Source organism: Hippopotamus amphibius, chromosome 1 (assembly GCF_030028045.1).
Source record: "Hippopotamus amphibius kiboko isolate mHipAmp2 chromosome 1, mHipAmp2.hap2, whole genome shotgun sequence".
In the NCBI taxonomy this organism is placed as follows: Eukaryota; Metazoa; Chordata; class Mammalia; order Artiodactyla; family Hippopotamidae; genus Hippopotamus; species Hippopotamus amphibius.
The window spans coordinates 152,241,776-152,258,037 of record NC_080186.1 but is presented as its reverse complement, the minus strand read 5'-3'; the positions used below and the strand labels follow the sequence as shown (position 1 = coordinate 152,258,037).

General features: G+C 54.2%; 1 protein-coding gene across 3 annotated transcripts in view; it reads right to left on the bottom strand.

The window, feature by feature from the left end:
* The window catches only part of CAMK2A (calcium/calmodulin dependent protein kinase II alpha), a 30,608-nt gene that overhangs the window by 990 nt on the left and 13,356 nt on the right, over window positions 1-16,262 (bottom strand). For 2 of the 3 annotated variants that reach the window (XM_057731072.1, XM_057731090.1), the window contains 5 exons: window positions 14,397-14,429; window positions 13,363-13,411; window positions 6,801-6,876; window positions 4,147-4,241; window positions 199-427 (listed from right to left, as the gene is read on the bottom strand). In XM_057731072.1, the coding sequence (XP_057587055.1) occupies window positions 199-427; window positions 4,147-4,241; window positions 6,801-6,876; window positions 13,363-13,411; window positions 14,397-14,429 (482 nt within the window). The remainder of the gene's footprint in view (window positions 1-198; window positions 428-4,146; window positions 4,242-6,800; window positions 6,877-13,362; window positions 13,412-14,396; window positions 14,430-16,262) is intronic. The other variant, XM_057731082.1, reaches the window with a different exon arrangement.

Below are 16,262 nucleotides of genomic sequence, written 5' to 3'. Positions count from 1 at the left end.
TGCCTCCTGTGGGTCCCACCCAGCTTTTCTCCCCGACCCCCTGGGACCCGCAGGCCTGATCGCCTCCCTATGGTCTTCCCACTCCCACCTCAGGGCCTTCCAGCAGCTGGTTCCCCAATGTATACTGTCTCCAGACCAGCACCACCCCGTTCCTTTAGATTGTGCTGAGTGACAGCTGGCAGGAAGGAGGGCTCTTACTGGGGCAGGACGGAGGGCGCCCCCGATCTGTGGAAGTGGACGATCTGCCATTTGCCATCCCGGCGGTGCCAGACACGGGTCTCTTCCGACTGGGCCGTGCGGGGGATGCCGCCCGCGTCCAGATACTGCGTGATGCGGATGTAGGCGATGCAGGCCGACTCGTCACCCATCAGGTGGATGTGGGGGTTCAGGATGGTGGTGTGCACAGGCTTGCTGTTCCGGGACCACACTGCAGGTGGGGTGGGAGGGGGCAGAGAAGTTGCACCTGGGGGGCCTCCTGCCTCACTTCGTTCACTTCCCCAGTTCTCAGCAACCCTCTCAGCAGAGGCACCTCTGCTTGCCTCATTTCCAGAGGAGCAGGTGTCTGTGAAAGGGCTCAGCTACCTGGGAATCAAGGCAGAACTTGTAGACGACTGGATCATATCCCAGCTGAGATACAGTGAACTTCAAGACAAGCTGTATTCTTCAAATGCAGGGGAACGGGATTTTAGAATCACAGTATCTCAGACACACAGGTGAATGTAGAATCAGGTGAGCTTAGACCAGAGTCTCAACCCAGATCCCTACAGAGGCCAGGAGAGTATATAAACAAGGGGGCTGAACTGGGTATAAGATGCTAAATGACAACAGGCCCTTTGTCTCTGAGTCAGGGGGACAATAGGGAGTGGTGGAGACTGAGGGGAATAGGGCACCAAGTCCCTTCTATGGAGGTGCCCTGTGCACAGCTTCCCTCGTATTTGCTATGTAAGTGGGACCGGTGTCGCCACGCCTGATTTTTCAAGAGAATCTAGAAATCTGGATTTTTTTTATGTCAAATGCCTCATTTTTAATTATTGGCATCAAATCCATTTTTAAAACATCATGCAGATCACATGAAACATATGTAGTCCAGATATGACTTCTGGGCCCCTCATTTGCCACCTCTATTTTCAACATACGGAATTATGGAAACTTGAAGAATATTAAAATTATAGAATCTTAGACTCTTGGAATTATAAGGATGGTATTGATGGTCATGGTTGAGGTCATGGAGCTTTCCAGAGTTCGGGGGAAATGCATAGCTCTTATAATCATGATAGAACTGACAAAACCAGCTCTCTCTGTGTGGTACAAGAGCCGCCACTTCCACTATCATCCTCATTGTCTTCTTGTTTCTAGGAACTCTCAATGTTTTCAGCAAGATAGAAAACAAAAGCACAGAAAGACAAGGACCTAAGGAGTGGTCTTTGACCTAAGGGGTCGCCAGGATCTTGGGCTTCCGAGGAACCCTCATGCCTTCTCTTAGTGTAGCCCAAATGTATCTGAATGCATGGAGAGCTGACTTAAAATATAGAGTGCCCAGCCCCATCCTTGGAGATGCCAGTTCAGGAATCTATAATATTAAAACTTTCTCTCCCCTTTCCCCTCCCCCATCCTCTGATTCTGATGCCCAGCCAGGTTTGTGAGCCACTGATTTCCTGAGAAACGTAAATTTGTTATTTTTTTTCCAGGACTTCAGAAAGCATCCAATAGTATCCACCCCCTAAATATTATAATCACACTATCCCCAGGCTTTGGATACATGACTCAAAATCACTGAGTCTTAGATATGTTGACTTTTACAGTTCTGGGCTCTTGGACAGAGAGCGTGCAGAGCTTTTGCGTTATGGGCTTGGGAGTGACCTCAGAAGTCAGAGTCAGACCATGGCCCTCCCACAAAATGCAAAGAGGCCTCTATCACCATCCTTGACAGCATCCGGGGCTGGAGGCACTCAGCGCCGGCTAATTCAATGCATCCATTTAGCAGACCTGGAAACTGAGGTCCAGAGACGCAATCGGACTTGTCAAAGTCGGGCCAGTTTCTGAAAGAAATGCAGTAGAACCTAAAAGAAGTCAGTCTCTAGGTGGACCTGAATTGGGACGATCTCGAACAATCTCCAAAGGGACAAACAGAGCTCTGCATTGTTTAGGGCACTGGGCCTTACTGTTGCCTGACAGGGCTGGGGTCCTGGGGGTCATTTGTAAAGCAATGGCTACCCTAATATGGTATCTCTTGAAGAGACTCAAGGCTTTCATTTTCTACCCTTGTGAATAGCATAGGAGAAAGGGCCAGGTCCTCCGGCAGGAAAAAGCAGGCAGAAGGGTGGGACTTGCCCCAGGGCAGGCAGTTACTCTGGGTCTTGGTCTTGTGGGTCCTTTGAATTGACCAGGTGTCCAAGCCCCGAGTCCAGGAGGCTGGTGCTGTGATGGGGCTCGCTGCTGGGATGCAGGCCAAGGGCTAGCACAGCCTTCTGTGATGTTTTTTCCCTTTTGCCACTGGTCGGTCTTCAGAGCCGATTCAGCCTGGTCTCTGCTCTGCTCTGTGGGGATTGTGGAGTTCACTGCGGGGAACCAGCGCCCCACCAGAGGAAAGACCAGTATAGAGGCGGCCATGGTGATCAACTAGGGACCTGCAGGGTGATGGGGACGGTGGGGTCCAGCCACCTCTCTTCACATTCTGCCTCCATTGCTAGCCTTGGAAAATCAGTGTTTGATTTGTCAAAGGAAAATGCAGCTTCCTTCTTCACAGCGTTTTGGGGATGCTCTTAAGCCCTCGTACTCTATAAGATTCCGTCAGACTGCGTGCAGGCAGGAGAGGCGTGTCCAGCTAGGGGACTCTAATGCCCGGGTGAGGGGGGATCATGGCGAAGGAAGAAGACACTGGAGGGAGTGAGGACCACATTCTGCCAACAAATTTCTGGGTTCCTTTGGACAGGTCATTCCCCTCTCTGGACCTCAGTTTCCCCTTCTGTACAATGGAGAGTTGGACTAGATCCAACTTCAGTTGCTTAAGTATCACCTTTATTTTTACCATCTACCTGTACTTACTTTATGAACATATTTCCTTAAATCAATTCACTTTATTAATTTATACAAATTTATTTTAAAAGAAAACTTTCTGGTACAATCATTAACGAATAACCAGTCTCACAGAATACTATTTTAATAATAAGTCCAGTGAAAATGAAATCAAGCTATTTAGTTCTAGCTCCGTGCTCTTGCCTGTAAGCGATCTGAGCCTGAGACCACTCTGTTTTTGATAAGTGGTAGGTGTTTAAGACACACTAACATTAAACTGAGCCTTTCCTCTTGGCAGAGTCGGATATATAGAAAGAGAATTTAGAAACGGACCAACTTTCTCACTGTTTGAACCAGCGCTATTTCAACTGGTGTCCACACGCACCGGAAATCACCTAGCATAGCCTCGGTGGTACGTGCCTTCCTTCCGGGGGGACCCTGGAGGCGCCACTTCTCAGGCCCTCCCTCCAGGTCTGGAGCCGCATGAGTCTAACCTCCGTGTGCTTTGGTTCGTCCCTGTCTGACCCCTGGCCAAGGTGAGACACAGACACAGGCAGAAAGCGCCCTAGGTCAGGACCAGTCTCAGCCCCCTGACAGCCCCGGGTTGCAAAGCTGCCAGGATCTCTCCTGCAAAGGAGAGGCCTGGGAAGGACAGACGTGCGGACAGAGACCTAGACAAACAGGCAGGGCACAGCAGTGTGAGCTCGGTCCCCTCCTCTTCCCGGACACCCACCCACAGGGGCCACTGCACAATGGCAACACACGCGCCTGCTTGCAACCAGCTGGGCAGGTGGGGTGGCCGCAGGCATTCAGGGGACTGTAACTTGGGGGTGTGCCCTGGTGGAAGGGCTCCCTTATCTGTAGAAAGAGAAGAGAAGTCCCCCCCAGGCCCTCCCAGGGTCATGGGCAGGCGAGCGCTGGGGGGGCTTGCCACGCTTAACCTAGGCCCCCACCCGCAGCCACGGCGGTCAGGCGGGCCAGGGTAGGGAGAGGGAAGCTATCCACACAGGAGCTTCCTCTCCGGCACCTCCCGAGCCGCCCCGGGGGCCCTGCCCGTCACCCTGCTGTGCCAGCTGGCAGCACACGGAACAGAGCAGACAACAGGCAGCTCAGAGGGAAGGGGTTGCTCACGGTTTTCAAAATAGAATCGATGGAAGTCCAGGCCCTCGACCAGGTTCCCCAGGGCCTCGGGTTCGAAGGCCGTCATCCCGGGGTCACACATCTTCCTGGGGGGAGGAAGTCAGAGGAAAGATGGGCTGGGGGGGCCGCTCGGGTGCCCCCTCTTAATTCCAGGGGCCTGGACCCCAGGACGCTGAGCCTATGAAATCAAAGTGACTGCGCCCATCTCACAGCCTCAGTCAGGTTGGCGGACGGGACAGGGCTGGTCCAGTTACAGTGTGGGGCATTGCTGACTGGCTGGTGCCACTGAGAACTGGGAAGCCTGAGTCCAGGTCATGGCTCTGCCACTTACAGGTTATGACCCCCAGCAAGGGGCTTAACCTCTCTAAGCAAGAGCACCACGAACGGCGTGCGTCGTGCTCTGCCCCAAGGCGCTGGCAGGGATAATCCAGCCTGTACACCACTCTCCAAATTACATCCTCTGCCCAGGGCAGCACATCCATCCAGAGGGGGCTTTTCCTAATTTGTCTTCCTTGGGCGTGGAGACCTTTTCCTTCACTTTAAAGTGACTTCTGTTCACCAAGTAGTTGTGTCCCTGGAGGGGGTACGTTTTGCTGCTTTAAACAAAGATGCCCTATTGTTGGCAGCAGCCCTCCCGGTGAGCTGCAGTTTCCTCTTCTGTAAAGTGAGGACAATAGCATTCCAAGTAATGATGCCCGAGAGGGAAGTAGCACAGGGTGTGGCCAAGGAGGCCCTCTGCTGTGCATTTTCAGCTCAGTGCTCCCACCCAGGTCTGTTTTCTGGGAGACCCTGACAGCCAGATGGAGGAAGGAAAAAATGTCTCCCCCCACCCCTAGGTCTCTGGGATCTTCTGTGACACAGCCTGAACCCCTGTGATGATGACAGTGAAGCCACGGACAAGAAGTACCCCAGGACAAGCAAAGATCCCGACCTGGGGAGGGGCTGAAGACAGTGGAGGAGGGCGTCGGGCCCAGCATCGTCTCAGGTGGACACCGTGGTGAGTGGAGGGCTGGGGGATTGTGCTCAGACCGTACGGGATGCTTGGAACTCTTCCAGATCCAGAATCCTCCAAGGCTGGGGTCTGAGCCCTGGCCGTCTGGAAGACTAAGCACTGCTCCCCCGCACAAGGAGCCCCTCTCCAGGAGGTCTCTGGGCATCCCTGCCTCTGAAGGGATTCAGAGACCACCTGCTCCAATTCCACTGTACGCATAGGGAAACTGAGGCTCCGTGAGATGCAGGGGTTTATCCAGGGTAACGCAGGGCCAGACTTGGCACCACAGGCCCAGAGGTCATGGCAAAGGGTGAGAACCTAGATTAGGCTGCAGATGCCAGAGGAAGTGACATCACAGAGGTGGAAGGCTTGAGGGGCTTGGGGTCCACAGGAGCCACCTCACTCTCCCTCCCTCCCTGGCTGTGTCCTGCCAGAGCCACTCTCGGGCTCTCCCACAGCTGACTCAATTCTTTCCAGGGAGGGAGGCAAAACCGCTCAGTGCTTTTATGCAACCCGCAGGGGCACACGTGCGCACACACCCATGCACACCCCTTGTGCACACAGTCACCAACATGCACGTGTGGACACGTGCATCACACTCACACGTACAAGCGGCCTGTCTCACCCCTGTACCTTCCGAGATCCTTGTTCCTCCAGAGATAATCAGTAGATGGCTGGGACTTTGCCACCTGCTGCTGCTGCTGTGAAACCCTCCCACGATTAGGATGCACCTGGCCTGCCAAGCCTTTGAGAAACAAACTTCAGCTCCTAGGCATAGCGGTAACTAAGATCAGGCCGTCGGCGGGGCAAAGCCCGGCCCGGTTATTCCCATCTCACCTGAACCCAATAGGCAAGGGTCATTCTGCCCTTAGTTGGCAGCTTTTGTCCACCAAAAAGCATATTCAGGGTCCTCAGGCCCAGGCCTTGTTATCTCTGGCCAAGATGTTGAGGCCTCAGCGCAGAATCCTGGCTCTCCTGGGGGCCCGCTGAGGGCCTGCTCCTGGGCCAGACCAGCAAGGATGAGGGTGGCCACCAGGGGGCGCTCCAGCCCAGCTTTTGCACACAGCCACCCCTCCAACAGCTGGTCCAGGTGTACAGGAGACGTCTCATACCACCTGTTTCATATCATGCTATTTTTGTGCACGCTGCCTTATCCCCAGAGGATTTAAGATTCCTTCTGGAGGTTCTTTTGCTCACCCCACTCACTGGAGGTACAAACCCTATGGGTTCCTGCCTGCTCCTGCCCATCTGAGGTCAGAGGAGGTCTGGGATGAGGCCCCAGGTCCACGTGGCAGGACTGCAGAGGGGCCTGCCTCCCTCCCCTCCTTCCCAGCTCAGCTCCTGAGGAGGCCCATGTTGTGGTGGCAACCACCCCCTCTGTCCTTGGGGAAGCAAAAGAGGTTTGTTGGAGTTCCTCCTGGGGAAGATAAGAGTAGGAGGAGGAGCAGGACTGAGATACAGACAAGTGTTGTGAGCAGAAAGCTTAATGCAAACATAAAGTCTGAAGGCAAACCAGAAATACGCGTTCAGCCTGATTCACGGCACATGCAGAGTGAGTGAATGAGGGTCAGAGACAAGGACCCCAAAGTTAGCTATCGGCGCCCCCTGATCAACGACTCAGGCAGGACATGCAGAATAGACCCAGCCGACTCACGTGTAGGACTCAAAATCTCCATTGCTTATGGCTTCAATCAGCTGCTCTGTCACTTTTATAATTTCTTGTTTCCGCACTGTAAGGCAGGAGGGGACACAGAGAAATAATAATGATAGTGATCGGGATGCGGTACCAACCACCGGCTCCTGAGCCCCTAGCGTGTGCCAGACCCTGTCCTGGCGCCCAAGGGCCTCAGAGAGATTGTCTCATTTATCCTTACACTCTCCCTGGGTGTCATCAGTCCCATTTCCTGGAGGAAGAAACGGAGGCCCAGAAAGGTGAAAAGGTGTGACAGTTCCCTGGACGACACAGGGCAGAGCCAGCGTCTTAGTTGGCAGCCTCAGCCTCCAAACAGCACGCATGATTCTGGCTCTCGCGGCCTGATTTGAGCCCAGGTCTTGACTCCAACATACGCTTCTCCATCACCTTGTTTTCCCACCTGAATCCAAGCAAGGTCACCTGTGGTTGTTGTCACCAGCGGCCACAAACCAGGGGCTACCCCATGGTCCAAGCTGGGGCCACTAGAAAGGGCTCAAGGCTCACTCATCCCTCAAATCTGGGCCCGTTTTTGTTCCATTTGGGGGCCTATAGGAATCAGGCACTGAGCTTTCCAGAACTTTCTAGACATAATGAATCCCAGTTGCTGACACCTGGCCTCCCCTGTCCGCCACTGAAACACCACAAACAGCTGTTGTCTTTCTGGTAGAGGATTAGACATCCGTTTTCTTATTAGGTGCGTGATGTTCTGAGCCCCAGTTTTCCCATCTGTAAGATTGGGACACCATCACCTCTCACACGTTCAGTGCAGAACAAGTCATGTAAAGGAGACAGGCTTCACCTAAATCCCAGCCCAGGTCTTTACAACCTATGCAACCACGGGCCACATATTGTTTTCTGGTCCATCACATGGAGACGACAGTGTCCTCGTCCTGGAGTTGTTATGAGCGTGGGAGGAGATGATGTGCCTGAGGCACTTGCACCAGAGCCTGGCACACAGTAGGCACACGGTGTACGTGCTGCTTCCTGTATCCTCCCATACGCATTGCTGCATCTGCTCCTCACAGCCTGGGGGGTGGGGGGAGGCAAGGCCAGCTTCCCTCCATCTGACACATGAGGAGCCCAAGCCTCCGCAGTGAAAGAATTTGAAGCCAACGGGGCTGTCCTACCAGAAGCCTCACGAGGTTTCCCAGGGCCCGGCCCACGCCTCGCCTCCAACCCAGTCCGCGGGCTGGCCTGCCGGAGCCGCCTCAGGCGAGGTGGGCGGACACGCCGGCCGTTTCTCAGGCTGGGAGCGTGGGAGGCGGCCCTCTCCGGGCAGAGGCCTTGTCCCCACCCCCTTCCTCAGCCGCTGCGGTGCCGCCCCGACCCACCTCGCGCTGGGGGGCTCCCCTCAGGCCCAGAGGACGCAGGATCGCAGGACACCCAGGCCACGAGAGCCCTCGGGGACCAGCCTGCTTATCCAACCCCTGGGGAGACGGAAGCCTGGAATGCCGTGCGGCTCGCTCAAGGACACGGAACATTTCGGGTGCGGGGTTTGGCTCCCAGCCCGGGGCCTTTCCACAGGACCCAGGAGCCCTCACACATTCTGTGTGGTGTTGGGCCCGTGTGCTTGTCTCTTCCCAGCTCCGACAGGAGCTCTGTGGAGGCTCACTGATCCCTGGAGCAGGCCTGGCCCCGCAGGCGTTCCTTACGGAGTGAGGGCGCCAGTGCTTGAGCCGCGACTCTTTGAAGCCTCTTAGCACAACTTCCTGTGGTTCTCACCTCCCAGCTCCAGCCACCCTGGAGGCGACAGGTGAAATAGTCTGCTCCAGCTGTCCAGCCGCCCTGAGCAGACTGTGCAGCTCCAGAGCCCATCACCCTCTTCCCCACACCACCTGCCCCTCAGGGCAGGGCCCGGTGCCCAGCGCAGCTCTTGGCACGTGGGGGGTGCTCGGTAGGCGTCACATCACTGAAGTGAGCATCTCCAGTGTCCGTCACCACAGTGGGAGCCACTCACTGTTTATCTCCTGGCGCTGCTAAGAATCACCAGGGCTGGGAACGAGTCTGTCTTAGACCGTGAGGTCAGCCGGCTGACTCTGGGGCCCTGCCTGGGGCTGAGACGGAGGCAGCGTGAATGAATGGATGAGTGGAGGGACCAAATCAGGGCCTGGGGCTGCTGTCTTTGCTCTATTCCCTGGAATGGCTCAAGTCACCTGGTGGCTTCATCCCTAAGGAACCCAACAGCCTGGCCTCCTGGTCAACTCTGCCCTCCTTCATGCAAGCTGGAGATGGAGGATGGGGAGAAACCCACCTCCGCCAGGAGACCCCTCATTCCAGCCTCTCCCACACGGAATCAGGGTGACAATCCAGAGTGACTCCTCATGCTGCTGGCAGGCCAGGGGACCCATGGCCCCCCCCCCCCTTGCCTTCTCTGCACAGCTTTTAGAGCATGTCCAGCCTGACCTTCCACGAGCCTGCGCTTAACGCCCTACCTCCCGTGGGCTGCTTCTCACCACCATCTCAGAGAGGCTAGCCAAGCGGTCAAGGCATGGGATCTGGAGCCACACCCCCTCAGTCTGGATCCTGGCACTGCTGTTTGGTAGCTGTGTGACCTTGGGCAGGTACTTCCCCCTGCCTCAGTTTCCCCCATGTATAATGGAGCTGCTAATAGTACTTACCTCATAGGGTGGTTCTGAGGATTGAGTTAAGAATACATCAATAAAAATAACACACATATGGTGCTCACTCAGAACCAGCTACCGTTCCAAGCCCTTTATATCAACTCATTTATGTAAATAATGATGCATTATGTAAAGCACTGAGAACAGTGCCTGGCGCTCCATAAGCAAGAGCTGTGATTATCATCACTGGAAAGCTCTGAACTGGAAGTTCTCCCTGAGGACAGCCTCAGATTACATATATGATGGATCAGATTTGGTTGGAACTTGGGGGCTTGCAGCCTGCTGGGGAGACCACCACACGGCTGGACAGCTTTTGCCATTTGCATCCACCTCCTTCTTTCAAGTTGCAATCTCCCCCTAAAAGTCTCTAGTTATAGTTCTGGTCTGCCTTCTGGGACCCTGCAGTGTGTACCTGCTTCCCCAAACTCTATGCCTTCCCCCAACCAGCCTTTTCTTCTCAGGACTGAAAGCTTCCTAGATGTGGTTTGCAGGGTCTGACTCCAGCTGGCCGTCTACTCTTCGAGGGTACTTAAGCTGTTTAGATGCCTCTTTGAGTGTAAGCACACAATCCCTGATGCGGCTTGAATATTGCAGAATATTCAAGCCGCATCTAGGGTAGCATGCTCTATCACCTCCCCAATTCTGGACACTATACCTCTATTAATGCAGCCTGAGACAGTGCCTAACTTGTCCTTCAGCCACTCAGGACACCAAGTTTGCCAACAGTTGAAGCCTAGTGGGAAGGAATCTCCCTAGCTTCATTCTCTGGGGCCAAAGATCTGGGGATCTGGTGCTCCTTAGATCTGGAGAAATTCACTCTGGTTCTGAGCTCTTCCTATGTCCTCGGCAGACCTATTGCTATATGAAAGATTCATCCAGCATCTGCTCAGTAGCAGTCTCTGGCATTTCTCATCTGCCAGGCATTCACCCAGACAGCCAGGAGCACTCCCCTATAGATGGGAAAGCTGAAGCCCCGGAGAGGTTAAGGCACTCTCTCAAGGTCATACAGCATGTGGAGGCAGAGATGGGATCAGCATTCCTAACTGATATTTCCCAGAATGTCTCTGCCCAGATTCTGAGGCAGCTCTTTGGGTTGGAGAGGAAATTGAATTTTCAAGGAGCTGACCAGGAGGAGGTAGGGCAGTGGGGAGAAAGCCTGGCAGAGCCCCGTGCAGCTCAGAGGGTGAGAAGCCTGTGTATTAAGGCTGAGGGGCTCTGAAATATTAATGTCCCTTTCTTTGCTCAGGGGAAAATGTTCCCTGGAGGATGACATTTCTAATTAACTTTAATGTTAGGTCAGAATCCACCCCACCAGCTGCTATTCTCACTTAGCAAGAAGATTTAACAAATTAACACCAGAAAATGGTTTTCTGGAAAATTTCTCTGAGGCCTGGAGAAGCTGGGGGAGGCACAGATCTCCTCTCTCCTGCCAACTGTGGGGGGAGAAGCTCCTGGCTGGGCCAGCATCTCTTCCATCAGACATGGCCTTTTATATGTGGGGAAACTGAGGCAGGGAACGGGGTCCCAGTTCTACCATTAATAACATTGACATGCCCTTTCTCTTCTTTAGGCCTCAATCTCCCCTCTTTATTTTATTTTATTTTTTAATTTAATTTAATTTTTTTTTGGCTACGTTGCACAGCACGTGGGATATTAGTTCCCCGACCAGGGATCAAACCTGTGCACCCTGCTGTAGAAGCGTGGCGTCTTAACCACTGGGCCGCCAGGGAAGTCCCATCCTCCTCTCTTTAAAAGGGGCATAAGTGAACTAAAATTCAAGACTTGGCAAATGTTCCCGCCCTGCTATCGCTAGAGCAGAGGATAATGATTGTAAATGTCAGGCCTCGGGGATACAACCCAGATCTGTTACCCCGGGTGAAAAATGTCTTTAACGGGTCACATTTTACATTAATAGCGCATACAAATTTTACATTCTATTCCAAACACTTCTCTGTCTGTTTAACATAGACATATCTGTCTTTAAATAATCTTTGAGTAAAACTGATGCTCCAAGAAAACGTCATACGGCTTCCTGTCCTTCAACCATAAGATCCAGTTTGAAGGAAAAGAAACCAAGGTTTATTAAACAGTGACCATATGCCAAACACTGTGTAAGCACTTTAGACACAGCCTCTCCCTTCATCTGCACAGTGATCCTCTGAGCTTGTTATTATTATCATCTCTTTACTGTTAAGGAAACTGAGGCTCAGAGAGGTTCAGCCAGCAAGTGGCTGAGGTCACCCAGCAAATGGACTCCCGTGGAGAATCACAGAGCCAGTCTGCCTCCACAGACCCTGTCTGCTCTGAGACCAGGATTATTGGCCACAGCAAGTCTCAAAAATCCCAGCACCTAACTCTTCCCGCTGAGGCAGTGAGCCTCACATCCAGCGAATGTCTCAGAAACACGCTATCTCAGCCCACCACAAACCTATGGAATCAGAATCCAAAGGAGCAGAGCCAGGAATGTGCTGAAAAATCATTCTCAAGGGGCTTAGAATGTTGACCCGATCCCCAGGGAATTCTTCTTCAAGATGATGCCTTTTGAAGGTCGGCCCTGGTGCCACCGTAGGAGCTTGATTTGCTCTCGCACCCTGCCCCCACCCCCCCGCCCCCCACTCCCAGCTGGACACGACCAGAGAGGGACACACACAGCGTGGGGCTGGGCTTCCAAACGTCCTGGCAGAGTCAGGAGGCAGTCGACGGCGTTTAGTGTGTCGAAACTGCCTTAAATGACCCTGAATGGCAGCTGTACAAAAATATTCATCACGTAATAAAATGCTCTTTTACCCACCATTGTATTCTTTTAGAAGCAAATCATCTAAACTCCTGAAACTATCTCAGCTGGCGCAGCTGTGATCTCTGCAGGTCAGTGCTGTTTCCCTAGATTTCAGAGATTCCCCAGGCATCTCTGACTCACGCCCGAGTGTAAGTACCCCCACCCTCCCCAGTCTCCCTGTCCTGGGGGAACAGAGGGCTGGGTACAGGCAGAACAGCAGGATGTCGCCAACGCACCCAAGGATTTGGTGTCCCCTGAGTGGAAGTTGGCGTTCCCTCCTCCAAGCTCCAGGCACACTTTCCACACGCCAAGGCCTCCCCAGTGAGGTTATAAGCCAGGCCCTAGAGCCACACTGCCTGGGTTCATACCCTAACTGTACCCTTCACGCGCTCGGGGACCTTGGGCTGATTTACTCACCCCCTCCGTTTCTGGGCTGTAGGATGCGATCAATCACAGTACCTACTTCCTAGGCTTGTTGTGAAGCTCAGGTGAATATCAGACACTTGAAGCTGGTCTAGCACCCAGCAAGTGCCCCATGAAACACAGCCATTATTCCTATCACCATCCTATTATTTCCTCTCTTAGTATCGGACCACAGTTATCTGGGGTCTTGCTCCCCCTTTCATCTAAGGGCTTGTGAAGATTTTTTGCCACTGGCTACAGTAGCCCATGCATTTTGGGCTGGTCTTAGGCAGTGTTGCCCATATTCCAGGTTGCTGAACTTTCTACATTTTTTGTTTCCCTTCCTCTACTATTATTACTTCAAGTTTTTAAAACCAATTCTTTTTTTAAAACATTTAAAAATGCTTCAAAAGGAAAATGTATACCACTTCGATCCATGTATGACTTGACTATGTTAAATTAATTTTTTCTAATACAAGTTAAAGTCACACGTAACCGCTACCGTAAGAAAAGTCCATCCGGGTACCACTAGTGGGCCAGGCCCCTCAAATGGGGAAATGGCGTCCCACTGTGCACCCAGTCTACAAGGAGCCAAAGCGAGGCTCTTTGTAGAGGAACAGGACACCGAGTTGGCCTTGGGGCCCCTTCAGGCTGGAGACAGTCAGTGAAGGAGGCCTGCCAGGAGGCCCGGCGGCCCAGATGCTGAAGGCCAGGCCCCTCCTACCTTTGGTGTCTTCGTCCTCAATGGTGGTGTTGGTGCTCTCTGAAGATTCCTGCCAAAGAGAACATGGGAGGTGGTGAGGCCTGCTTGTCAAGCAGGAAGAGGTGTGGCCAGTCGCGGGCTGCCCCAGCTGCCTGATGCTGCAGCCCCGTTTCCGTGAGCCTCACTGGCGCTGCCATCCAGATGCTGCATTGAAAACCCCGTCAGACTCCAAGCCTAAGGAGGGGATGGGCCCAGCTAAGCAGGTGGCTGGTGGCGGGGAGGGGGTGTGAATGAAGGGGCGGATGTATGGAGAGCCCTGGCCTTTCCGGAAGGGCCGGGAGGGGGTCCTGAGCCCTGTCTGCTTGAGGGAGCAGAGAGCGGGTGTGGAGGGCAGAGAGGCTCATGGCGGCCTCAGGATGGGGAAGGAATACACACGCTGGCAGGAGAGGAAGAGAGAGAGCAGGGAGGCCCAGGGTGAGAGAGGCTGGGCTTTTCAGGGGGAGAAAAACCACACACCTGAGGGAGACAGCAACGGAATCAGAAGAAGAGGGACGTGGGCCACCATGCCACTGCAGGAACCCCTGGACAGAGGCAGGGGCTGGCGGCTCCTCTGCCACCGGCGGGCCCTGGGTAGCCTCACAGAAGCTCAAGAAGGGCCTCTATGGCGCCCGCCTACTTTGGCCAAACCAAGCCCCCCAGTGGCCACAACTGGCACAAACCAAGCCCTGAGCTGAGTTCCAGAGCAGAGGGCCGGGAGAAGCGAGAAGCCACGGGCTGGATGTGGGATGGGCTTCAAATCAACCTTCGCATCGAGGGAGTTCTCGGGTCTACCGTCAGGCTGCTGGCCTGGGCCATGGCGTTGGAGGTGTCAACAGAAACACGCCAACAACACACACACACACAACACACATATTGTCACACGAGGCACACGTACCAAGCACGCCCTGAGCACCCTCTCCCCGCCCCAGGTTCCCAGTGCAGCCTGCAGGAGGGAGGCAGGAGCGAGGGTTCGAGGCCCAGGGTTTACCGGCGTTTGGGAGACGGCAGACACTCACCATTAACTGAACGCTGGAACTGGACTTTCTTTTCTGGAAAAACAAGGAGAAGAGATGGGACAGGAAAAGACACAGCGTGAAAACGGCAGGGAGCAGAGGAACAAACAACGGGGGAGGGTTGGAAGGAGGATGGGCCTCAGGGTCATCCTCTGTGGTCCCTTTCTGGCAACAGCATCGGGACAGGGCCTCAGGGCCACCAGCAGCCGCTGACCTGGCAGGGCCAGTCCTCTCTCAGCCTGGAGTTCTGGGGCCTCGTGCACAGCTGCCTGGGTCTCAACAATCCAACCACCAAGCTCCAGGCCAAGCCTCTCTTGGTCCAGGGCTCTCCCTAAGCCAAGCAAATCCTGGGTCTCAGACACCAGTTGTCTAAGGCCTCCAGAATCCAAAGCTCACGAAGGACAAAAAGGTGCTCAGGTCTGGAGACGAGGCCCAATGTCTCCTCCTAGACTCCCCCTTTGTCTCCGCTGAAAGGCCCCCACTCCTGGTCTGGTTAAGTGTCATAGTCACTCAGGAAACTTGTCCAAAATATACATAACCAGGCCCCCTCTGAGGAGTTTGATAACACGGTCTGGCCTGGGGCCTGGGCATCTTGATTGTAAATGATATCCCCAGGTGATTCCAAAGCAGAGACAGGTGTGGGAGCCAGTCCCCTAAGTGGCCTCGGAAATCCTGCTCATGCGCACAGCTTCCCAGCAACTGGCCTATTCAGCTCTCTTATGCTGATGGAGAAACTGAGGCACAGGCAGACACACAGCTGAGCCCAGAATTTGAGTCTTTTGGCCCAGCCACTCAGCCTATTCCAGCTTGGGAGGGATTTGTAGCTTCCCCTGTATTATCATCCACTGTGGGACCAAAGCAGGGAGAGAAGGACACGTAGATTATCTTCTCCTTCTTTCAGCTCTAAGCCCGGAGTCTTAAAGGCTCGCACTTACAGAAGGTTGCAGGTCAGGACTGACACTTGCATTGCACAGGCAAGAAACTGGGGCCCATAGATGGGTAGCGATCCACCCAAGGTGGCTCAGCTAGCTACTAGAAAAGAAGAGGCTGGAACCGTTGATGCAGGCCCTCTCCTCTGTCCAGGTCTCTGGGTAGCCACAGCCTGACGGCTCTTCAAAGGCTCATCCTGCAAGCACTAAAATCTGAGAGGCCAGGAGGCTGCTCCCCTTGCTGCTCTGTGCAGGGAGCAGAGGGGAGACTTGAGATGACCTCTGGGTAGGCGTTTGCCAGTGGGAGGCACTGGATATTCTCTGAGGGTCCTCAGGTCTAATTCTGGGCTTTCTGACTCCAAGATCCAGGAGGCTCTGAGTGCCAGGAACCTAAGATTCTGTCCTCTCCATCCAGGGCCTCTGCAGATGCGGCCAGGGTGGCTCACTGGGCATTTCCAGTGTAAATGCTCACAGCCCCTGCCTCTGCCCCAGCTGGCCTGGGCAGTGTGACTTCCGCAGCCAGCAGCCAGCCCCTCCTCCCCTCTCCTCCTAGTGTCGGCCTCACTCCTGGCTGGAGCCGGGCCAGGCACAGTGTGTGTGGTAGGGGACAGGCCCACACAGCTCGGCTGTCAGCAGAAACCTGAGGAGCAGCGTGGGGGCCAGGAGGTTCCAGGCAGGACACGAGGAGGGAACACAGAGCAGAGACTGCATCAGATTCGGACGTACAGTGACAGGATGGGACATGGGGGAGAGAGGTCATGACGCACGGATGGGACACCAACAGGGGGCAGTGAGTGGCGCTGAGGGCTGGGACCAGTCAGCCCCTCTCCATGGAAGTGGAGGCCTAGGAGTGGCTGGGACGGGGGGCATTGCTTCTTGGTGATAGAAAGACTCACCTTTCCTGAATCACAAAATGATGATACTAACAACAAGCCCACAC